General features: G+C 39.2%; 1 protein-coding gene across 1 annotated transcript; it reads left to right on the forward strand.

Annotated features, from left to right (window-relative positions):
- The first annotated feature begins 1,812 nt into the window (after positions 1 to 1,812).
- LOC131980025 (integrin alpha-L-like) lies at positions 1,813 to 24,281 on the forward strand. The gene is made up of 25 exons (XM_059344157.1): positions 1,813 to 1,909; positions 6,274 to 6,391; positions 6,913 to 7,004; positions 7,307 to 7,386; positions 7,492 to 7,576; positions 7,682 to 7,812; positions 7,903 to 8,045; positions 10,148 to 10,298; positions 10,777 to 10,912; positions 11,041 to 11,090; positions 11,582 to 11,696; positions 11,826 to 11,956; positions 12,050 to 12,192; positions 12,377 to 12,527; positions 13,176 to 13,311; positions 13,440 to 13,489; positions 13,637 to 13,754; positions 13,971 to 14,113; positions 16,493 to 16,633; positions 16,757 to 16,954; positions 17,614 to 17,744; positions 17,970 to 18,130; positions 22,223 to 22,389; positions 22,717 to 22,833; positions 23,198 to 24,281. Exons 1-25 carry the CDS (start codon positions 1,870 to 1,872, stop codon positions 23,213 to 23,215), a joined length of 2,946 nt encoding a protein of 981 aa, XP_059200140.1. The 5' UTR covers positions 1,813 to 1,869; the 3' UTR covers positions 23,216 to 24,281.
- The last annotated feature ends 1,264 nt before the right edge of the window (positions 24,282 to 25,545 follow it).

Raw genomic sequence — 25,545 nt, forward strand, 5'->3', positions numbered from 1 at the left:
GCCCGAGCACTGACTCAGTCAGTGAAGGACCTTTTGTATCCACAATGATTCTTTTTCTAATTTGTTCACATTGGAGGAAAAAATTAGGTGCTTGGACTTTTCGAAAACGAACAAAATTTGGCACAGTTGTTGGGCGAAAATTTTGATCTGATATGGGTTTCAGGAATGGGCGTGGCAAATTGGCTCTGTAGCGCCCCCTACATTATTTCCTGAGCTCCAAGATTGACGAAAATTTATAAAATTCGTTAGGCATATAGAACTGTTCCAGACGAACAAAAAAGTCAGCAGGACCCATATCCTAAACTCAACAGCAAGTCGGCCATTTTGATTTGTATGGCCATTTTTCAACATTTCCACGTGTCATACTTTAACGAACTCCTCCTAGAGATTTAACCCGACCGGCTTCAAATCTGGTCAGTCCACTCATAAGACATGTACGATAAATTTGCATAGCTTTTAACTTTTTATCAAAGGGCGCGGCCGTGGCGAGGCCTCAAATTTCACTCTCTGGCCATAAAAGAGGAAGTCGTTTTAAACATGAGTGAACATTGTCCAATCTTGTCCGAACCTCTCAGGTATGATCACAGACCTGAAGACATCTATGTGACAATAATGAGTTATAGTCACAGCGCCCCCTACCTGCTTCAGGAAGTTACTGTCTCTATACTTTGATGTTCTTCTCCGAGGTGGTTGATCTGATCCACCCCAAACTTTGTCAGAACAGCCTTAAGGAGTGGATGATGCTTCACTGTGACAATTATAACTTTTCACTGGGGGGCGTGACCTTGGGGGGCGTGGCCTTGGCGGCACAGCCAAATTAGATGTAACGCCATGACATGAGAACCTGCTGTTACTCCACTACACGTGTTCAGATCTTTTCCAAACTTCTCAGGTTTGATACAAATCACAGCCTGAAGACATCTGCAGGACCATTTTGAATCATAGTCATAGCGCCTCCTGCTGGCAACAGGAAGTGACATGTTTTATACTGTGATGTCCTGCTCTGTACCGGTTGAACAGATCCACCTCAAATCAGGTCAGCAGAGACTTAACACCTCCATGATGCTAGATCGGGAAGCATGCTGTTGCCGTGGTGACCATCCACGCCGTGAAACAGGAAGTTGTTGTAACTTCACCATACATTGTCCAGTCTGCCCCAAATTTATTATGATTCACAAGGGTCCATGCCTGAACACATCCCTATCTCAACATGCAGTCGAAGTCATAGCGCCCCCTACTGACACCAGGAAATCAGCCTCATACTACAAACTTCATCCAATTTACATGACACTTTGAATGTCTGAAACCACCGAAGTCCCTGGCGGCGACCGGCCAGCTCCCCGACGCACGTTGGGTTCGACAGCCTGTTCACTGCTGCCTGCAGCCCTAGTTTGTTTTTAAAAAAATATTTTTTGGTCATTTTCAAGGCTTTATTGACAGTGGAGAGACTGTGCTTGCTGCAACACTGACTCCTGCTGTTAATAAAGATTCTTGCCAAAGGTAAAACCCACATTTATTACAATATATTGGTGTTAGATGAGGGAGCAAAAAGAGAGGTCTAGGTTCTTGAGTTTTTGGGAATAATTCCACCACCAGTAATCAGTTTATGATCGTTTCAGAGGCTTTTTTGGTGTTCAACTTGACTTTTAACAGGGAAGTTACATTCTGAGCCGACAACTGTGACAAAGACCGAAAAAAGATTGAATTATAAGAAAGCAAAAGCAACTGACCTTCAAATACAGGACTGTCATTAAGTTTGTTGTCTGGAGTTCACTGAATAATCAAAACACCCTCCCCCTTTTTTGACCCCTCCTTCCCCTGTGATCATTCTCATACAATCCCTCAGACTGGAGACGACTAACGGAGAAGATGCATCTCATTGTCTGGCTCACCTACACGATGGCTGTTGGTAAGATATAAAACACTATAAAAAAAAGAAATAGATAGGAATACTTTAGGGTGAAATAGCTGAGGATGGCCTGGGGCTGAGAGTTTGAATTGTTTGATTTGGGAAATATACTTGTTGACATTCTGTCTGAATCGTATGGAGCTGGACTCAGAGTGTGTTTAGCCTAATTTAATGTCCAGACTGATGGCAGGACAAAAGTGTGTCCTGCGTCTATCCAAAATTCAAACCTGTACACAGACAGAAATGTAGAAAAATCAAATGTGTGGCTTCATAGGGCCACAGGCCTGGTTTAAGGAATACTGATGTCCTATGTTTAAGCTGCATATTTTAAGTTTGTACTTGTACACTACAAGCTGGACATTAAATGATGGTGGAAAGCTATAATCAGGATGAGTAATATCAGATTTCCATGACTTCTGCAAGTGTTTGTTGCAATTTTCAATCTGCCGTTCATGTTTTTGTTTTAACCATTCACTTTTTACATAATTTACCACTCCAGTTGTTGCGTAATTAGGGCAAAATAGATGTTTACTTAGCCGAAAAAACACAAGGTCAAGGTCCAAGGTCTTAGACCTGGTCTAATCTCATCCTGGTACTAAGTCAAAAGTCACATATACAAACTACATGGACATGAAACCCTCCCGATATTATCTAGCATGAGATTCTGCAATAATTACTGGCAAGGCAACGTATCCTCATACAACAATTTGTATATCTGCTGTGACTCAGAAGAAGCTTTAGGCACCAAATGAGTCCAAAAAAGTTGTGTCATTGTGTTAAATGTAAATAAAACAAAGTGTGATTATTCAATAATCCCCTGTGACATATATTCTGTTGAAAACTGTATTCTTCCTGTGCTCCTGTTATAATTTCTAAGGCCACTAGAGGTCAGCAACAGACAGACAGACAGACAGACACACACACAGACAGACAGACACACAGACAGACAGCTATCTGCATCAATCACTCAATCAATCAATCAATCAATCAATCAATCAATCAATCAATCAATCAATCAATCAATCAGACTTTATTTGTATAGCACTTTTCATACAAGAGAGATGCAACACAAAGTGCTTTACATAAAAAAGGAAAAAGTAACAATAATAATAATAAAATAACGAAACATAGACACAAGCAAACACCCTCCACCCTTCGTATTAAAAACAAAGCTCAAACTGAGGAAGCGTTAGTTGGTTCTTCTGAACAATGTCTTAACGACCCATTTTCCTCAGGCTTTCAAGGAGAAATGCATGTTCAACAAGTGCTGCTTCATCCTTAAATAGAGGCCACCTGATTCACACCTGTTTTTTCACAAAATTGATGACCTCACTGATTGAATGCCACTGCTATTTTTTTTAACACACCCCTTTCAACTAATTGCCCAATCTCACAGCCTTAAGAGCATTTATATCACAAATGCTGTCTCAGTTAAAAACCTACAATCAATTCCATTATCTAAAATAAGGTAATTAATTAAAAACGTCTTGTTCTGAAGAGATCTAACATTTAAAAGTGCCAAGTTCAAAGATATGGGTGGAGTGGCAGTAGGTGATGGGGTAGTGGATGGTGGTTTATGTGTGTGCAGAGATATGAGTTTGTGAAAGTTTACACCAAGAGTGGGTTTGTGATTTTTGATTTTGTGATTATGACCGGGATCGATGTGTAGGGGGAGCTAGTCGTGGAGAGTGTACCTGATTCAAGAGGGGTCAGTCAGTCATGTGAGTAAGTGTATGTTGATTTCAGCTGGTCCGCGGCAGGTTGATTGCTCTTGTGATGCAGGACGGTGGGTGAAATGTTTGAAGACAGATTGTCTGAGCACCTGGACCAGGACCTGGGCCTTGACCAGGTCCTGAGCTGCCTTCTGAGTGAGAAACAGGTGGATTCTCCTGATGTTCTGCAATAAGAATCTTCAGGATCTGGTAGTAGCGGTGATGTTTGTAGTGAGGGTTGTCAAGAATCACGCCAAGGTTTTTAACGGTTTCTGTGGAGACAACCACTTTGTTCTGGACAGTGATGTGGAGGTCAGAGGTCAGAGCCCTTCCCTGGGAGGAAAAGTAGGAGGGAGGTGATGCCAGAGGGCATCAGGACCGTAGAGGCTGTTGATGTTTTTAAAAGGAGGCTCAAGACCCACCTGTTTGGTCTAGCTTTTAACTGATTATTTTACTATTTATTTATGTATTCTCCTATTTAGCTATCTAGTTGTTCATCACATTGTTTGGATTTTCTTTCCCATTGTATTTTAGTTTTTATCCTGTCCTGTTGGTTCTGCCCGTGGGGATGTGGTCTTGGAGATTGTGGTGGTGGTATACCTGGGTGGTGGTAGTGGTCTACCCGGGTGGTGGTGGTGGTCTACCAGGGTGGTGGTGGTCTACCCGGGTGGTGGTGGTCTACCCGGGTGGTGGTGGTGGTCTACCAGGGTGGTGGTTGTGGTCTACCCGGGTGGTGGTGGTCTACCAGGGTGGTGGTGGTGGTCTACCAGGGTGGTGGTGGTGGTCTACCAGGGTGGTGGTGGTGGTCTACCCGGGTGGTGGTGGTCTACCCGGGTGGTGGTGGTCTACCCGGGTGGTGGTGGTGGTCTACCAGGGTGGTGGTTGTGGTCTACCCGGGTGGTGGTGGTCTACCAGGGTGGTGGTGGTGGTCTACCCGGGTGGTGGTGGTGGTCTACCAGGGTGGTGGTGGTGGTCTACCCGGGTGGTGGTGGTCTACCCGGGTGGTGGTGGTCTACCCGGGTGGTGGTGGTGGTCTACCAGGGTGGTGGTTGTGGTCTACCCGGGTGGTGGTGGTCTCCCCGGGTCCTGGTGGTCTCTGTGACGGGTCCTCTATGGCTGTGGGCTCTGCCACCTCTCAGTGTGGATGCTCCCTCAGGTTGTTTTTTCCTCATCTGGATCCTCGGAGCCTTGCCATGTCTCTACACTGTCAATCAATATGTGCTGTGTGTGAGTCTGAGTGTGTTTGTGTGTATGCATGTATGTGTATGTGTACATACAGATGTGTATGTGGGGAAGGGAGGGGTGGGTTTTGTCATTTTTATTGTCTGTTTTTATCCTTATTTTTTGTAAAGCATTTTGTGTTGCATTTATATGTATGAAAAGCGCTATATAAATAAAGTTTGATTCGATTTGATTTGATTGATATGTTGGTTGAGAAATTAATTGACAGCTTTAATTTAGATTTAGGCCTTGTAGGATGGGTACTTGATTTTCTCACAAACAGAACTCAGAAAGTGAGGGTAAACACAACTCTGTCAGAGGAGCTGAGCACATCCAGCGGCGTCCCCCAGGGCTGCGTCCTCTCCCCTCTCCTGTACATCTTGTATACAGATGATTGTCATAGCCACCATGTAAACAGACACATCATCAAATTGGCGGATGATTGTTAGCCTTCTCGAGGATAAAGAGGACAGCCATGGCCATATTGTAAATTATTTTATTTGTCGTACAAAGATGCTTTTCTCCAACCTAGTGTTACCAAAACTAAAGATATGTGTATTGATTTTAGACAGCATGCTCCAGCAGCCCTCCAGAGCAGCGCCATAAATGGCCAAGTAGTGGATGTGGTGACCACTTATAAGTATCTTGGCGCCATTTTTGACAATAAACTAAAATTTGATTTCAACACAGAAGCGGTAAGTAAGAAAGGCCAGCAGCGCCTTTTTTGTTTAAGAAAACTAGCTGCATTTCAAGTTGATAAGACCTTAATGACTCTGTTCTACAGATCCTTTATCTAATCTGTTATTTCATTTTCTATCATTTGCTGGTATGGTAACCTTGGAATTAAACATAAAAATGCCCTACATGGCATTGTGAAGGTTGCTAGCAAGATTGTGGGGACTCAGTTTGTTGATTTGAATTGTTTATTTAAAAGGCAAGTAGTGAGGAAAGCTAGGAGTATCTGTTCAGACGGTCCCATCCTCTCAGCTCTGAGTCCGTCTGGTTACCATCTGGTGTGTCTTATGAAAGAACAGGTCCAGATATTCATTCATCCCCACTTCCATTAGGGAACTGAACCTGGTTGAACGATGATGGTGATGTTGATGTTGATGATGATGATGATGATGATGACGATGAGTTTGATATTGACGATGATGATGATGATGTTGTTGATGTTGATGTGGTTGACACTTTACCTGGAATTGCCTTTTTTTTGTTTTGTTTTATTTTTATATATATATATATATATATATATATATATATATATATATATATATATATATATATATATATATATATATATATATATATATAAATTGGAATGTATTGTTTTTAATGTCTTTTATACACCTAGACTGCAACCAAGTTGCCCAAGTTGGGACAAATAAACTATACTTGACCTGACTTGATCGTTTCTTCCACTAATTGCAGCCATCTCTGTATCTTCGGCTTTCAACATTGATACGACAAACCCCCACATCTATACTGCAGAACAAAATGATTTCTTTGCAAACAAAGTGCTTCAAATCATATCTGGGAAGAAAGGAGGGTAAGTACATCTACATATTTAACACTTAGACATGAATTTGATGTTACAGTTGCCAGGGTATATCGGCGGCTGGTAAAGTACATTTTGCAACAAATATTGACATTTTTTGTTGTTGTTTTTCTAATCCATTCAAAGAATAACACTCTCCACAATCAATTATCTCCTCTCACTCATATTTCAAGTGGCGTTTTTTTATGTCAGGACTTTCTAAAATCAATCTAGATACAATTGGGATGTGCCAAAAAAGCAGATTTGGGCTGGTGATCTGAATGGGCCCTAAGAATACCAGGTGGAAATGCAAAGGCCTGTATACAGATCATCCAATCAGATCATAGCAGAGCAATAAAACTCTGTGCGACTTTTAGTTGTGAATCTAGACAAAGACAACAATATGCAGACACATTCTTTTCATTGTATTTATAAAGCAGTATATACACATGCTTCTGTCCACAGTTACAGAACTGGGGGCACACATTTTGGACAAAGTTTTCTATCATCATATTTTTTGATGTCATCCACAGGATACTTGGGTCTGCACCCCAGCAGCCCAACGGATGTGAAGAAACAAGCAAATCTGATCTAAACTCAACCCATCAGTGCTTCATTATTCCAGGTACATATATATGTTTTGTGAAGTAAATATTACACAACTAATGACAAAATAAAATACAAATCTACTGTTTCCAACAAGGTAGACATACTGTATAAAATAAAATATGAAAACAATGGTTGAATACAAAAAATGTCTTTTGTTATTGTTTTGAGAGACACCAAGAGACAGAAAATTACATTTTGTGTCTTTAGTTCCAAAAGTCTGCATGTATTGGAAAATCAAGACATGTAGACTCAGCCATAGTTGTTATTGCCGTTGAATTATGCTTTTTTAATTGTACTAATCAGATGCTACTGTCACAGAAACTTTACTCACAAACGAAACACCAGTCAAGCACTTTGGCCTGTCAGTAAGTGAGGACTCCAGATGCTCCCAAATCACTGTAAGAAATAGAAACGTTCATTCTGTTGCATGTAATGTGAGAAAACTAAAATATTCTAAATTCTAAACAAATCAATGTCACATTTGACAATCTCACCTGATCTAGGTTGTCAGCCCAAGTGTGGTGCATGAATGTTATGGGAACTCCAATCTCAACAGCACACAGTACAGTAGCAGACCTGCGTACCAAGGTAAAAGACATTTAGGGTGTAAACTTATCTGTGGTTATAACATCATGTCCTTCCTGCAGTAAATTATTCTCAATAATGTCCTTAACCTTTCTTAATTGTTTTCAGAATGCACAAAAAATGCAGTGGACCTAGTCTTTCTATTTGATGGATCACAAAGTATGGAAGAAGAAGAGTTCAACAAAATTAAAAACTTTATAGTGGAAATGATGAACAGCCTGAAGGACCTATCAATCAAGGTCACTGAGACGCCAAAGCATTCAGAGTATCTATTTATGCATTTGTTAAATCATAAAATACAGAAACATGACCTTGTCTTTTTTTTCCAGTTTGCAGCAGTTCAGTTCTCCACACAACCCAGGAAAGTTTTTGACTTCAATGACTATGAAGAGGGTAGAGCTCTTAGGAATCTAATGCAAGAACCTCATATGAGTGCTCTCACCAACACATACAGAGCCCTCGGATTTGTGTTGTAAGTCAAAAAAACAAACAAACAAACAAACAAACAAACTGAATTACACTGAAATACTAGTTGTTAAAATCTAAACGTATTGAAGTTCCAGAAGAGAATGAGAGCCATATGCACAACAGTCAGTATTCCTTAGACTCAGAATGAACTGTTTGGATTTCTGAATTTAAAGTCGGAATTTATTAATATTTTTAAGCACACAGTTAAAAATAAATTAAATCAAATTAAAGCTGCAAGCAGCAATGAACTGGCCCCAGCAGAGCGGAGCCATCGGCGAGCCGGCCACACCGGGTCCAGCAATCGTCGGCCGCCGCCGAGTGTACAACAAACGGGCGATGAGTGATGAATGGGGGCGTGGCTAGAGTAAATGGCAGCGCTAACAAATATGGCTTTCTTTTCTGAGTACACTGACCCCTCTTATGAGTCTCTATAGCAAACGGTTCATTGGTTAGGAAAAGGGGCGTGGTTACTCAAGAGGGGCGGGGTAATAAATCACCTGTTAAACAGGAACTCTCTGCTGAGTACACTGACACCTCATACAAGTCTCTACGACAAACTGTCCATTAGTCAACAAAGGGGGTGTGGTTGAAGCATAAGGGGCGGGACTTTATGGAATATTGTTATGTAGAACTGGTCAGTGATGAACCATCATCATGCATGACAAGTTTGAGGCATATTGGACAATGTATGGTCAAGTTATAAAGCCTGGTCTTTTATGAAAAAAGGCCACACAGTGTGGCGTGTATCAGGCGCGTATCTGGCCTAAACCAGATCACATCCTGTGAGAACACACTGCCCTGTCTCACACCTGTCTGTCAACTAAAGACACAGCGAGAGTGGAGAAAAATACAATCTGTCTTCTTATCATTTGCAAATATAATATAACAGTACTGACCAAGTCGATCAGGTTGAATCTGTAGGAGGAGTTCGTTAAAGTATGCAACATGGAAATGGGGAAAAACGATGCAAAGTGCGATATTCAATCCAAGATGGCTGACTTCCTGTTGAGTTTTGGGTATTGGCCCAAGAGGCTTTTTGGTGCATCTCCCCATGATACATATGTGTACCAAATTTTGTTAGTTCACGTGAATGTTCCCCATAGGGTGCTGCTCTGTTTAAATTATCTAGGGGGCGCCACTGAGTCATTTTGGCACAACCATTTCTGAGACCTATGAAATACGTACATTTTCGCCACAATTGTCAAATGTTTTGGAAGATGATAAGGCCCAAATAAAGGCCCCTGATAAAGGTCCCTTTGGACTCACTTTTGAATGATCTAGGAACTCACATGGGGAATGTCCGGAGAAGATAAGAACACACACAGCGGGAGGGTTTTCATTCTCTAGTCGGGCTCTCATTACTTCACTACATCTTCAGCAAATATTTGTTTACAGCACTAATAATATACAGAATGTCATGTGCAGCACCTTTACACTCAGAACTGAAATCCATTTTATCTCATGTGGCCCTCCTTACTGACTGGATGTCAGTTTTGTTGTTGTGTTGGTGACATTAGGGAGTTTACTGACTGTGTGTCGTTTCAGTTATTTCCAGGCTGGAAACCACCGTGTGTGGTGCAATCTGTACGCCTGACAGCACAGTTCGCTGCAACCATTTTACAGACAAAAATAAACGAAAACTAAAACTGTACTTGATGGTATATGCACAGTATTTGAAGATATGAAACTGTGGTGTCATAATGTAATGCTGTCTGATAGGATTTCTACAACCGATGACAATAATTTAATGTGTTACGATACAGACTTACAGTCATAAAAAAGTCATAAATGTATATGGCTTATTGGTCCAGTAGTATGAAAGATTAGCTGCAGCCAGACAGAGACACACACATGCACACACACGACCAAACTCGTGATACCCTGATGGAGGAAATACATTTTTCAAATGTGGCCGTACTTACAGTTCACCAAACTTTCCAGTTTAACCCGAATTTATATTATTAACTTCCTTCATAATTCTGAGAATAAAGTCTGAATTTTTTACTTTATCCTCTGAATGCTTCATGTGGTCCTAATTTTCTGCCTTATGATGATTAATAAATTAAGTTTCGATGATTCTGAAAAAGACTTTTACATTTGTTTCAGAAAAGAAATCTTTGAAAACTCAGCTGCAGGCGCCTGTCCTGATGCAACCAAAATAATGATACTACTCACAGATGGAGTTCCATCTGACACGGACAGAGATAGGATCATTAACAGATATGATGAAAAAAACATAATTCGCTTCATTATTGCGGTAAGCTGTGCTATATATATATATATATATATATATATATATATATCAATCATATATGTGATACTTACAGTACATATATTATTATATATTGATTAAATTGTGGACTTTGTACGGTTAATGTTTTTACAGCCACTGGTTTAGGTTTGTAACTTGAAATATAATATAGCATATACAATTTAACACTCTTAATTGTAATTCTGAAGAGGGAAAAATTCTGTTTATGAAACAAAATTTAGCTGATGAATCCTGCTAAAGGGAAATTAATTTAGTGGTGGCAGTAAAAGACAAACCATTATGTAACTACACTGTTATAGATTTCTCTTTCACTATGTTTATGGAACTAATGATAATTTCCCCTGTGTTTTTAACCATTGGATGATTAACTTCAGTCTTTTTTTTAAATGAAAACTGTTGAATTGTACTGGAGCCAATCAAAATCTGAGATACTTCATAAATTCAAGCAGCACACTGGTTTCAGATTGAATATCTTAGGCTGGAAAACATCAGAGACTTGGCTTCAGAACCAAAAGACAAAAATACCTTCAAGATGGAGAACTATGACGAAGTCACAGGAATACTGGAAGACATCCAAAAAAAGATCTTTAAAATGGAAGGTGATGTTAAATTTTTTTTTTTTCCCTTTTTGCACAATAATGCTGTCACAAATCTCAATTTTATCTTCCTGGTGAATGCCTGCTGTAACAGCATCAACTGCTAATGTCTTTGTGTTTCGACTCCACAGTGGCTCAAGCACAAATGAGTCAGACTGGATTCGGTGCTGTCTTCTACAAAGTGAGTAAATCTAAATTTAAAACACATAAATGGTCAACGTCACATTGTTATCCAACCATTTATACATATTTGTACATAAAAGTGCAGATAAATGGTATCTTCGACTGGAAGTGGTTACAAATTAATCTCAAAGACTTTAGCTATTCACCAGTCCAGTTTTACAAATTGTCAACACTCTGCTGAATGTTTTCAGTGTTTGTGTGTGTGCATCGAGATATGCAAGGCTTGCTTCTCTGTGTATTCAATATGGGACTATCTGTTTCAAGTTTTTTAGTTAAGCATAATTTGATTAGCTGAATTCATTGTTACATTCAGCCAGCTCAATCAACATCCAGATCGATCTCTTGTTTCAAGACCATTTTTCACTTTTTTAATTGCATATCTACATCGGCATTAGCTAACGTCCTCTCCGACATAAAGGCTACATGCTACCGTTCTGCTCTGTCTTATTAGAAAATGCCAATAACACAGAGTCCATATGTCTCCTGTAGGTTTGCAGACCAAGTGAAACCCATGAATGTAAGGAGAACTCCTTTGTGAACAGCGTGTGCTACAAGAGAAAAGATGACCCTCAGCCAATCTCCTCGTTCACACCTGCTTTCCAAGGTACAAGACATTCAAGAGTGTTAGCTTCTCCCCCTGGTGCTTATAACATCTGGTCCTTTCTGCAGTAAAAATGATTCTCAATATTTTTATCCCGTCTAAATATCCTTTAAAATGCTTTTTTTTCTCCAGAAAGCACAAGTAAGAAAATAGACCTAGTCTTTCTGTTTGATGGATCAGGGAGTATGACCGAAGCAGAGTTCAACAAAAATAAAGATTTTATAGTGGAAATAATGAGCAGCCTGAAGAACTTGTCAATCAAGGTGCTACTGCAAAATTAAAGCATTCACAGGATGTATTTGTTAAATTTTATACACATAATGTTGAATACTGTATGATGTTGTCTACTTTTTCAGTTTGCAGCAGTTCAGTTCGGCTCAGTTCCCAGGAAGGTTTTTGACTTCAATGACTACGAAGCTGGTCGAGATCTCCAAAAACTCAAGAAAGAACCCCATATGAAGTCTCTCACTAACACACACAAAGCGCTAACATTTGTGTTGTAAGTTCAGTTACATTACATAAACAGTTTTCAAACTCTAACAATTGAAGATAACAAAGGAGAAAACAATAACAGGAAGATATACAGTACAAAGAGAAGATTATGAGCATCTTATTTGTTGACATAAACAATAAATTGTAGATCAAGATTTTTTTTCTAAATGCTCCTTTTACATTTGTCTCAGGGAGAACATCCTTGAGAACCCAGCTGCAGGCGCCTCTCCTGATGCAACTAAAGTTGTGGTCGTCATCACTGATGGAGATCCCAGCGACAGAGACAGAAATGGGATTATCGCCACATATGATGAGAAAAACATAATTCGCTTTGTCATTGGGGTAAGCTGTGATAAATATATGTGTGTGTGTGTGTGTGTGTGTGTGTGATACTTACAATACATATATTATTATATATTAATTAAATTGTGGACTTTGAACAGTTATTTTTTTTTATCTCTATTGTTCCAAAAAGCCTTTTACAGCCACTGGTTTAGGTTTGTAACTTGAAATATAATATAGCATATACAATTTAACACTAGAACACAAGTTCAGATATGAAACACTTGCCCAAGTGATCTGAAACACAACTTTTTCAACAATCAATGGCAGAGTACTCAGGAAGAAAAGTAACCCAATCTGGAAACACTGGAAAAAAAAGTCACATCTTAATTGGAATTTTGAAGTGGGAATGTAATGTAATGTAAAAAAGTGGGAAAAATTCTGTTTATGAAACAAAATTTAGCTGATGAATCCTGCTAAAGGGAAATTAATTTAGTGGTGGCAGTAAAAGACAAACCATTATGTAACTACACTGTTATAGATTTCTCTTTCACTATGTTTATGGAGCTAATAATAATTTCCCCTCTGTTTTTAACCATTGGATGATTAACTTAAACAGTCTTTTTAAAAAATGAAAACTGTTGAATTGTACTGAAGCCAATCAAAATCTGAGATACTTCATAAATTCAAGCAGCACACTGGTTTCAGGTCAGAGATGCTGGGCTGGACAGAATCAGAACCATTGCTTCAGAACCAAAAGACAAAAATACCTTCAAGATTGAGAACTATGAAGGACTCACAGGAATACTGGAAGACATCCGAGAAAAGATCTTTAAAATGGAAGGTGATGTTAAAATATTATTTTTTTCCTTTTTGCACAATAATGCTGTCACAAATCTCAATTTTATCTTCCTGGTGAATGCCTGCTATAACAGCATCAGCTGCTAATGTCTTTATATTTCGACTCCACAGTGGCTCACGAACAAATGGGTCAGACTGGATTCAGTGCTGTCTTCTACAAAGTCAGTAATTCTAAATATATTTTCCTGTAACTATCGTCACCGTAACATTGATATCCAACCAAGAGTTACACTCTTATGTTTTACTTTCGTGACATGGCCTCGTCTCCTTGCTGCACTATGACTGAACCTTTGCATTTCTGTCAACAGGATACTTTGATTCTGGGTTCAGTGGGATCAAACAGCTGGCGTGGTTGGCTTCAGAACCATCATGAACAAAAAGAAACACATTCTGAAGATCCACTCATGCAGATGAACTCCTACATTGGTATTCAAAGTTTTCTTCCCCACAGATTCTCTGCTATTATAAATGTAGCATACAAATGGGATCATAAATGTGTATCTGCAACCCTTTTAAAATGTGGAATCTTTTAATTATTTCAAATTAAAAGTACCTGCACTGAACATTTCTTACACTGCATTCAAACCTCTGTGACAAAAGTAATTATTTAACACCTTATGTCATGTAACCACACTGTTGCAGGATCCTCTATCTCCACTGGAGTGAAGAATAGCTTTTCTCTATATTTCATGGGTGCACCAAGATTTGAGCACACAGGACAGGTCGTACTCCTCACACACAATTGGAAGAAATGGACTGCAGCCCAAAGATTAAATGGGGATCAGGTTGGTAACTGTCTTGAGAAAGTTGTCATTTGTGTAATCATGCAAATTCAAAAATTAAAGATGGATTGTACTTGAACACTTGAGATAGTTTTAAAGAACTTTTATCCTCACTTATATGAATTTTTAAGGGACTGCCAGAGGTCAGCACCTCCATACAGGTGTGGATTTGACTGACTGACATAAAGCTCACAACACCTGGTTTCTCCCTTCCCCATTTCAAACACGTTATCAGGGAGATGTGAGCTGCATGTATATGTTTTATTGTGCAATCCACAATGACTCTGTCTTCGGTGGCATGAATTGAATCATCATCTGCATAGACAGCTGTTATAAATCACGCAATAAAAAGTGTACGTGTTTTGAAGCAATTAACTGCATGTTAATTGATTAATTACGGCTCCCGTTCTGTCTGTGAGCTTCCTGTTAGTCACTGCGGTGGAGTTCGGTCAGCAGAAGCTACTGGATCTGAGTGGCCTATTTTATGTGAAACAGCAACACAAACAGACTGGGAGTCTTGATCATTGAACGTAGATGTGGTTAAAATGTTAAAAACTCATATACAGTTGGACATTTGTAGACTGTTTGTCTACAATGTGTGTTTGTGTGTGAAAACAAAAACTTACATTAAACAAATGCTCCACGGTGGGAATTCAAACCTTGGACATTTCAGTAATGCCACACTTTCCCAGTTCAGAAGTGTGTTTAGAAGGCTATTGGAAGGCTGATTAATAATGATCATCAATAATTATTGATTATAATAAATTATATGACTTTATTGATACTCTAAGTCATCTCAAAATGGGGTACCACTCTGTAAAACAGAGAAAAGATTTTCAATTCAGCAAAATCAGTCTCATCAAGTTACTAAACTATCAATTTGGAACACTGATTAATAATTAACTTAATAATTATAATCAAATTACCATATGAATATTTAGTAATGGTTGAAAGAATTTGGGAGAGGTTGGCATCTCATTCATACTTGTACAACATCATATGGACAGCATGTGTTTTCCAAAATGTATTTATTCTTAAAAAAAATAGGTAAAGCAACCAAACACACAATGTCCAATCTAACAGACTATTTACAGTGTGAAAATGTGAGGTGTGTGTGTGTGTGTGTGTGTGGCAAGATGGCTGCCTGAGTTAGGTCAGAGCAGACAAAGGGTCGTGAAAACCAGAAGTCTTTTGTCTTGCTTAGGAGGACAAAAGGACCATGTGTTAACTTCTAAAGTACATTGAATGTGAATTAATGTGCCAGAATAAATTGAGTTATTTGATAGAATTTGTTGAATGCACGACCTGGTGTTTGTGTAAATAGGACTAACATTCAACTTCAGGTGATGTGGCTACACAAATATCACAACAATAGTACTTAACAAAACACATTAAACCAAACCAGCATTTAAAGGTTAAATCTTCTGCTTAGGCTTTTGCTCATTTCTATCTTATCTAGCCCAGTACTTTACCAGTCCATAGATGGAGAGGGTCATGAAGAAAGGCGTAGAAAAGCGGTGAAGGTTTGCTTCTGAGTGTGGTCCAGCCATCCTTTGGGTGTGGTGACAGGCTTGGCGTGACTGTCTAGAAGAGTAGTAATTTTGCTGTGTTGGTTTCTGTTGCATTCGAACTTAGCTGAGACTTTAAGTCCTGGTCTCTGGGCTAACAGCTGCTGTAGTTAAACTTTGTGTTAACTAATCAAAATCTTAATGCACTGTGTTGGCTATATTCAGATAGGCCAAAAACAGGACAAATCAGAGAGCAGTTGGAGAGCCAGCCAAGCCAGTCCTCTAAAGCCTTTGTGTCCCAAGCTGGAAGCAGAGAGATAAACAGGGGCTGTCTGGCTAGGCCAGACCTGGTCCTGGTTTGCTTGAGGACCTTGTGTCCCTGGAAGACCCTGCTGAAAGAGAGAAACACTCCCCTTTTGCAAACTGGAAGAGCAGAGCATGAGGAAATGAATGAGGATTTTAACTTCCTTTAGACTCCCTGTGATGTCAGAGGCCAATGAGGTTCTCACACTTCTTGTAGGTACAAATCATTGAGCTGGGATAGAGGTTCTGGGGTGGTGTCCCTTTGTTCAAAGGATGCACTTGCACATGCCTGTGCAAGTGGCTTCAAAGATAAAGCAAACAGTGAGGGGGGCAGAGGGCGGTGGAAATTGAGCTGAATAGAGGAAGGTTATAGTAATTTTTTACGGAGCAGATATTGCTTGTAAATACTGACGTAGCAGCATAGATCGATTTTATCTTGAATATAAAATATACATGTACATAATATAATATACACGTTTTTCGGTTAGGTTAAGGTTAAAAGGTTAAGTTAGTGTATCTTCTATCAATCTATTCAATATAAATCCTTTCTTTATATCACACACCTTTTCAGATTGGTTCCTATTTTGGTGCAGAGTTGTGTTCAGTAGATGTCGACTCAGATGGTAACACGGATTTCCTGCTGGTGGGAGCTCCACGGTTTTCTCAGGAAGAGAAAGAAGGCCAGATCTATGTCTACGCACTGACTGATGAGGTGGGCAGCAGTAAACATTCAGGTTTTGTGTGCCACTGTACTTTAATAAGGTTTAAAAGGTTCACAGAAATTGAATGCATTTACTTTCCTAAGTTGATTAACTTATGCTCTTGTTTCCCACAGATGCAACTGAAAAGTCAACTGAATGTGACTGCACCATCCAAGGGAAGATTTGGCACCACAATTTCCAGTCTTGCAGATCTGAATGGAGATGGACTCCGAGACGTTGCTGTTGGAGCCCCTCTTGAAGATGATAACAGAGGGTCTGTGTATATCTACCTTGGTGACAGGCACAAAGGGATACGCAGCACTTTCAGCCAAGTGAGAGACAAATCCTGTTATCAAATTGCTATTCCTCTAAATGAGGAAGTAGCAGCAGATTTTCTGACTGACTAAAAAGATATATTTGCACTTCAATTAGTAGGGCATCAACGTAACCAGGTTTAGACATATGCAATTATTTTCCAATAGATAAGGCTAAAACTGGCTTTATAATAAAACTCAGAAGCCATTCCCTATAGATATGACTGATGATTGCATATAACTGTGGCAATCTGGTTAAAGCTGTAGAAAATTATTTTTACACTAATTGATATAATAATACTAATAATTCTACAACTACTAATATATACAAAACTAAATAATACTAAAACAATACAAATTGCTCCCGATGCTGCGTTCATTGATGTGAGAATGAATTCCCAATGGTGGCAGGTGGCACCATTTAGGGTCACCTCTGCCACCAGTATGAATGTGTGTGTGAATGGGTGAATGAGCGCAGTCTGTAGTGTAAAGAGCTTTGAGTGGTCGCAAAGCGACTTTACCATTTACCATTTGTTGCTAATATTTTCGATCTTGTTTATATAATGCTGGTACTCACTTTTAAAAGCATGATGATACAACAAAATAACTTTGAACATGCACCATTTGAGTGTCATAAAATATTTTCATACATCATTTTTCAACTTCTATTATTCCAGAAAATCAGGGGATTGGACATAAAACCTGAGCTCAGATTCTTTGGACATGCCATTGATGGGGACTTTGACCTCGGAGAAGATGGACTCCCAGATATTGTGGTTGGCTCACAGGGCATGGCTGTTGTGCTAAGGTATGGATATTATATATGAATATAGGTTGTGGTATAAGTTGTGCAGATACAAAACATGTCTCAAAGTAATTCATCCATGGCTTTGCCAGAGCACAATAACAGAGGGGTGAAATCAATGTCTGGTGTTGCAAATCTCCTTAAACCCTTTAAAATTAGTATTCCATTCTCCTATGTCTTAATGATCAATTTTTCAATTGTTCAATAAATGTGATCAATGTATTTCAGGTACAAGCCCATCTTCAATGTCTTGACCCATCTGTCTTTTCAACCTGAGGAGATAAACACTGAAAGGCTTCACTGCCCTGGCATTTCAGATGAAATTTTACCAATGGTTACCATAACAGCCTGCTTTGAAATGATTAATACAACCACAACAGGCATAGCAGGTAGGCATCTAACCCAATTGCTGAGTTTTCACTGCATGGTTTAGCTTTACTCTGCTCAGCTCACTTTTAGCATCAGGTACTTTTTTCAATTTAGTTTTTGTCTGCAAATAGTTCCCCTTATTTTAAGTTTCAAGCTGCGTGAAACTGCCATGACATCATATATGGGGATTTGGGTCGATTTAATTCTCGAATGGGGGGGCAAACAAAGGTGGGGGAAAAGGCCCTTGCTGCTGATTCTAGGTGGTAGCAAAACAATTAAGCTACCGGTCTGACAATAATTTAGCCTCTGGAGGTAATGGCCAGAATTACTGGTGGTCTGTAAGGAGCCAGCGGATATCTGGATAAACACAAACCATAGAAAGCAGAGATAGAGCGGTACCAACTACATACAGTTGTGTTCACCTCTATGTATGCCACTGGGTCTGGAGTCAAAATCCTGGAAGGGACTAGACCTTGTCTTTCTCTAGAGTTGCCCAGGGTTAGAGGTATTTGGCAGGCAAGACCCCAGTTCTCCCAGGAGAACAAGAGGGGGGCCTCTATGTGACTATGAGGTGCCGAGAGGGCTGTTGGTGCACCAGACAGCAGTTTGGAGTATCTGGTCTTTTTAAAATTTTTGTGTATGGATAGAATATTACCTAGCTCTGTTGGAGGACTTCAATGCTCATGTGGGCAAAAGGGGAGAAACCTGGGGTAAGTAGAAAAAATGGCCTGCCTGCTCAGCTAAGGGGTGCTTTGTTACTGTACTTGTGTGCTAGTCAGGGATTTGCCATAAGGAACACCATGTTTAAGCACACAGTTATTCAGAATTGTACTTGGTACTAGGACATTGATGATAAAGATTGATGATCAACTTGTGTTTGTATCATCATGTCTGCTGCTGTATGTTTCCGACAGTCAGGACTGCAAGGTCTTTAATTCCCACCTCTGGAAGAATTTGTGATGCATACTAGGCAACATTGGAGATGTGGAATCGGAATGAGCTATGTGCAAAGCCTCTATTGAGGAGGCAGCACCTTATTCAAGGGTGCCTGAAAGAAGACACTGACCAGTTGTCAAACCTCAGATCTAGGAGGAGCAGTTTCATCCTGGTTGGACCGGCTTTTTACCTTGGGGTTGTTGGAATGGGTGTCATGGGAGTTAGTTGATTGGGTCTAGATTTATTTTTTAGACTTGGAGAAGGCTTACGACAGTTTCCCCTCAGAAAGCCTGTACAGTGTCAGAAGTATGGAGTATCAGGGCAAATGCTATGAACCATCTATTACTGATAAACCAAGTGACAGCTTTGTCCTAATGCCCAGCACGAAGTCAAACTTGTTTTTAATGTTGGCCTCCTAATTACTTTAGTGATTGATCTCTAATGATCTTGTGTTGGCTTCATCAGACCCTGATGTCCAGCAAGTGCTAGACTGGTTTGTAGTCCAATGTGAGGCAGTCTGGATGTAAATAAAAGGGCGTAATCATGAATGCTATCACTCCCATAAGGATATCAGGTATGTATGGATGAACCTAAGCACATGTGTGGATCTCACGGTTCAAAAGAGTGGTTATATGGCTATACAAATTATTCATAATTATTCTAAATGATTAGTAATTATAATAAATTATATGACTTGATTTGCTCTAAGTCATAGCTCGTTGGGGCACCACCTGTAAAGCAGAAAAATATACCCAATTCACCTAAATCAGTCTCATAAAGTAAACTATCAATTTGGAACACTGATTAATAATTATGAATAGAATCATAATCAAATTATCTAATTAATATTTAGTAGTGGTTAAAGCAATTGTGAATTCTTGTCACAGAAGACGTTAGCATATCGTTCACAGTGTACAACATTAAATAGACAGCATTTGTAATCAAAAAGGTATTCTATTCTAAACAAGTAAAGCAAATAAAAGCACACATATATAAAAAGCTGTGAAGTGATGCCTGGCCCTTGGCCCCCTTGCTCTGCAAAACTGTCTCTTTGCTACAGCCAATTTAAAGTATATTATGTGTAAATCAGTGTGTGAGCAAATCAAATGTTAGTTAAATTAGTTTGCATATAAGACTGAATGTCTGAATAAAGCAAGATTAACATACAACTTCGAATGATGTAGCTACATGAATTTCAGAACAAATATACTTAAAAACACATATAAACCAAATAATTAATTACAGGTAAAATCCTTTGTACTCAAAGTCCTTGCTGATTGCTTATCTAAGCCCAGTTACATTACTCACAGTCCAGTTGGAAAAGGGGGAAATCCCTTTGGATGGAGGACGTGGAAGGAAGTTTGATTTCAGGTTGAGTTTCAATAATTTGTTGTCTTGAAAATTAAGTTACTTGTTTGTCATTGTTGTTGAGGTGAAGCTTTCTCTGGCAGTTGCAATGAAACTTTGCCTTCATTAATGCAACTTTAATGCGCAGGGAAGATCAGAGTTGCAGTTGTTCAGAATTACTCCTGGAAAGGAGATTTTCAGAAGGAGGAGGCCTCGTCACAGCAGGGCTCTGCAGGAGATGAGGTGGGGGCTGGTGAATCCAGGAACTGGATCTCAGAGCTGTGCCCCTCTGGCTGGTCAGAGGACTCTGATCTGATTTAACAGGACCCCATGTGGTGTCACAGGTCTCTTCACCAATGATGTGATCTGTTATAAACGCAAGGCATCCTGGGAAAGATGTTCCTTATCAGAGAACTAAAATGGAGCTGAAATGCCATTTTGTGAGTTGAATCAAGATGCTGTTGCATTTGTTTCCGGCGCCAGAGCTAGGGGTCTCTGGTTCGGCAGCATGAGCCACTCAGGCGGCGGGCACTGAGCGGCTGAGCTACGGTGTGGCTAACAGTTACTGTGGATCCAAACACAAACACGAGAGTTGTTAGCTCATGCTACTGCTGCTCAGCAGGTTTATTCTCTGCACATGCGCTTAATATTCACATTTCAGAATACAGAACACTGTAAATACTGTACCAGTTACTTCCAGAAAAATATTAATAAACAACAACTCTGAAAGGCAATGTTTATGGTCGGACTTGCTCTCACACACACGTACACACTCACTCTGGTTCAACCGACCTACCTGGACGGGAACGCCCACATAATAAACTCAGACGATAAAGTACATATTTCAACATTCTACCATGCTTAGCTTCTCGTCATGGCTTCACTGTATGTTGTTACATAGTTTAACCGAACCAAAATGTACAAAATAATACATTTTACATACCTGTGGATCCAAACACAAACACGAGAGTTGTTAGCTCATGCTACTGCTGCTCAGCAGGTTTATTCTCTGCACATGCGCAGAGCAAAGCAGAGCAGAAACTATTTGCCTGGACCCACTGGTTGTTAGAGCACCATCTACTGGCGCAAAGTGGTAATGCTTTTTGCAAAACTGTTCATAAAGATTCAAATAAAAGTTCAGATATTAAAATGAAAAAGAGGGGGTGTCTGTTAATGTGATAACTATAACTATATGTGGCTATTCCAGACCCACTACACATTTTAGTCCACAAATGTTAAAATCCACAAATGAACCCAAGATTCACCTGTGGTTCGATCACAACACATTGGTTACATCTTCATAGCAATGCAGGCATTTTAGTGGAACATCATGGTGAGGAGAAAAGAAACCACCTGGACAGTTTCATCAGGAGCACCTTCATTTTAGCGTTCTGACATGAAGGTCCAAATAATAGAAGGCCCAATCGTAGAACTAGAACATGCTGAAGAGATTATATATCTAATCCGATTTGGGAATGGCTCAGAATCTCTCAACAGATTGAAAAAGTGTTTCTGGGGAGTGACATCTGGATCACCTCAGGCATTATCTTTTTATTATCATTATTTATAGTTTGGAGGTGGCAAACAGGAATTGAAGAGCTGACATTTATTTACAGCCACGGTGCTGTAGAAAAATAGCAGTTCTACAATGTTCAAAAATACAGTGACTAAATTGTTATGTTTGCCATTGTTAACAAGTTTTTATAAAAGTGAATGCAAGATTTGACTCCCCCCCCCCTAGCCCAATGGTTTCCTTTACAGTTAATGATGCTGCTCACCTCTTCAATGTGTGTTTTTGGCTAATTTAATCCATTTGGATGTCTTTGCAGGGGCAATGAACTCCGGACCAATAATCTCTTTCACACTGGATGTGGATCCAATGAGACAAACAAATCGGGGTTTCTTCATTCAAACCGACAAAACAGCCAGAACTCTTACCAGCACCGTAGAGCTGAAGGATAAAGATACCTGCCGTAACTACTCCATCTATATGCCAGTAAGGAATATTTTATATTATTATCCCTGTGTACATTTTTTGGTGGATATCACCTACTTCGTCCTAATACCCATCAGCCTACCACAAAAACAGTATTGCCACTTGTTGTTAATTTTAGCTGGTTGTTTCTGAAAGCTCAAATCCCTGACAACCCACCGGTCTATATAGCAATGCCTGTTATCAGAATTTTTTATGAAAACAAAAGACTAATTTCAAAGAAAAAGTGACAACAGCAACAACCAAGTTCATTTTACCATTGTAATATTTAAGCTTTCTTGAATGTTTCTATCTACTAATATCTAATCAACTTTTTTTCTTTTCCTGCAGAGATGTGTGGATGACACATTATCACCCATCATGATCAGACTACATTTTTCCCAAGTTGACAGTGAGAGAGCGAGTGCCATCCTAAGCATGGACAACAAAAGGCAGGCAGTTGTTGAGGTATGTGTAGTAACAGCAGAAGGCTGCAGGCAATCCATGTCCAGTATTAACATGTTTATTGTTTTTCTGTTAGTATGTAACCAATGATATAAGTGACAAGTTACCAATGCTGTAGTGTTGGTTGAACATTACAAACTCTGATCATATTACTGCAGACATACTGACAGACAGGACAGATAAACAGACCAAATTCATGATCCCCTCAAGGCCTACGTTTGGCAAGATGAGGAAAAAAAAAAGTGTGCCTTTCACCAAAAATATTTTTGTCTTTTTAGTGTGCATGGCCACTTTTTTTTCCCTTTAAAAAAAAAAACCTGAATTTCTTTTTGTTGTAAGTGACCTGAACATAATAACTTTTTTGCAGATTAATTTCCGAAGTTAATGGAAAAAAGATGGATTTTAAGGATGCACATCTGACAAGCAGCAAGAGAGAAGCGTGCTTGGGAAAAGGAGTCTGAAGGACAACAATGAAAATAAACATTAATAATAACTTAATTAATCAAATAACAATGCAATGCTCTTCCACAGTACTGATATTGGCAATGCTTTGTCTATTCTTTGCAAATGTAAGATCAATGCTTATCCATTTCTTGCTGGCCCAGAACCCTACCCTCTCCTGTATCACATGTTGAGGCAACTCGCTGTATTACAACATATAATACAACAGATCTTTGTAATCATGTATAATCTGTGTATATCACAAACATTCCTGTATACACACTGTCAAGTAAGTTGAGATCTCTACTCGCCACCTAATATGACGTAATACACAAAGTCACTGTGATAATTGTTGTTAAGTGATCCTACTATGTGATGTGATGGTGTGATACACAAATGACAAATGACTGATGGATGTGGAAATGATTGTAATGAACGAAGTAAGTGATGATTATATGTACGATGATAGTTAAAATGTTGAAGTGATTTGATAAAATAACTGTTGAGACAAAATGCAAGAATGATCAGTTAAACAGTATGTGTGGTGACTGAAGTAATCATAAGAAATGTTGGTGACTATGATATTAATTCTGATGACTGTGTTAGAAAGAAGCAACAGTTAGGGCGAAGCCAGTAGAAAAAAGGGAACTGAGAAGGGCGACGTTGAGCTGAGACATGTTGTAACGTGTTGAACGTGTGAAGCTGGACCGAGATGTGGGAAAGAGAAGTTAGAGGAACAGTTCTCACTGTTGTCAGGATTACAGTACTGATCTAGGATTACTCTGACTTTGGATAAAGTGGAGAGCCTCAGCTGAGGTCTGAAGCCGGACAGTGCGTTATAGTTGCTTGGCCAGGCAACTTTCCCGTTTTCCTCTCCAAATTTGATGGATTACAATTCCCAGCTACAGCTTCATTCAACACAGGCAGTTAGGGTAATCCATTTTTTGATCATTATATGCTGTATGCTTGCACCTTTCTATATTATCAATAAATTCTCAATTGCATTTAAAGTGAAGTAGTGGACATTAGATTATTAAATCTTTTGGTATTAAAAGGTTGTGTGTTATAACAAGGTTCTTATTGGTTACTCTAGCCAAATAAATTCAATTTATCCTTGGGGCTTGTCTTCCTAGCCAATAAAACTAACCTAACGATTCACCAAGTGCATAGATCAGTAAGAGGAGAGCTGCCATTAAATGGATGCGGCTAGCGCGGTATCTAAAATCCAGGGTTTTTCGATAGGTGCCATTCTAGATTAAGCAGGATAGGTGTCCGGATCTAGGCTGTTAGAAGCTAGGCGAGTCTCCTCGCCACCAGCTTATAAATTCCCGAAATACCTACTGAGATAATATCCATAGGATAGGGAATCTGACCCCTTAGTGGAGAGCTGGTCCAGAAGTCCCTATATCAGGGCAGTCTCTGGGATCAAACAACACACATCTTCTTGGTGGTTTAGTGCTGATAAAATTCAGTCATTGCCAAACATTTAACTTCTGTGTTGTACAACAAAAGACAGCATCAAGAGGTAAAATCTTTTTCCCTGGTAAATAAACCACCAGAAATCAAGATTTAAATCTGGAGTTGTTTATATCTATGCTTGATATATGCATTTGTTTTCAGTTAAAAAATGAAGTTATTCTTCTAAAATGTATTCTATTTGTAAAAGAATGTGCCATCAATTTCTGGTACAACTGCAAAATTCTGCAGCAGTATTTGTATGGTTTATTTATGCAGTAACATTGTGCGTCCATGACGCTAGTATTGTTTAAACCTTGTGTGCATGTATGATCATATCACAAGATGATCTCTAATTTCCTCCTATTTTTATGACAGTGTTTGGGGATATTTAAAAATAAAAAAGGAATATAAAAGAACAAATACTTTGTTGGATGTATATATATTTTAGAAATATTTAAGGTTTAATTATTACATTTTTGTAAAAGTTCAACAAATAAGAAATGTTAAAAAAAGACTAAGAATGAAGCCTGTTGATTTGAAATATGGAACACAATTTAAATATGTACATCCTTATAACATAGTTATCATGACTGACCACAAAGCAAAATTAATTTAGATTAATTAAGTAATCCAATATTAATGTCTGAAGTGGAAAACCGTGAGCTCCAAAGTCTTAAAAAGGTCCTGGAGTGGTGATGCCACAACGCTTCCATTTTCACTCTTTCCTTCCTCTGATGAGTGCTTCTGTCTTTTTCGGCTGTGATGCTGCATCAGCCGGGCCACTGCTTTGCATGGCAGGTTGTGTGAGCCAGAGTT

The sequence above is a fragment of the Centropristis striata genome, chromosome 1 (genome assembly GCF_030273125.1).
Source record: "Centropristis striata isolate RG_2023a ecotype Rhode Island chromosome 1, C.striata_1.0, whole genome shotgun sequence".
NCBI classification, from domain to species: Eukaryota; Metazoa; Chordata; class Actinopteri; order Perciformes; family Serranidae; genus Centropristis; species Centropristis striata.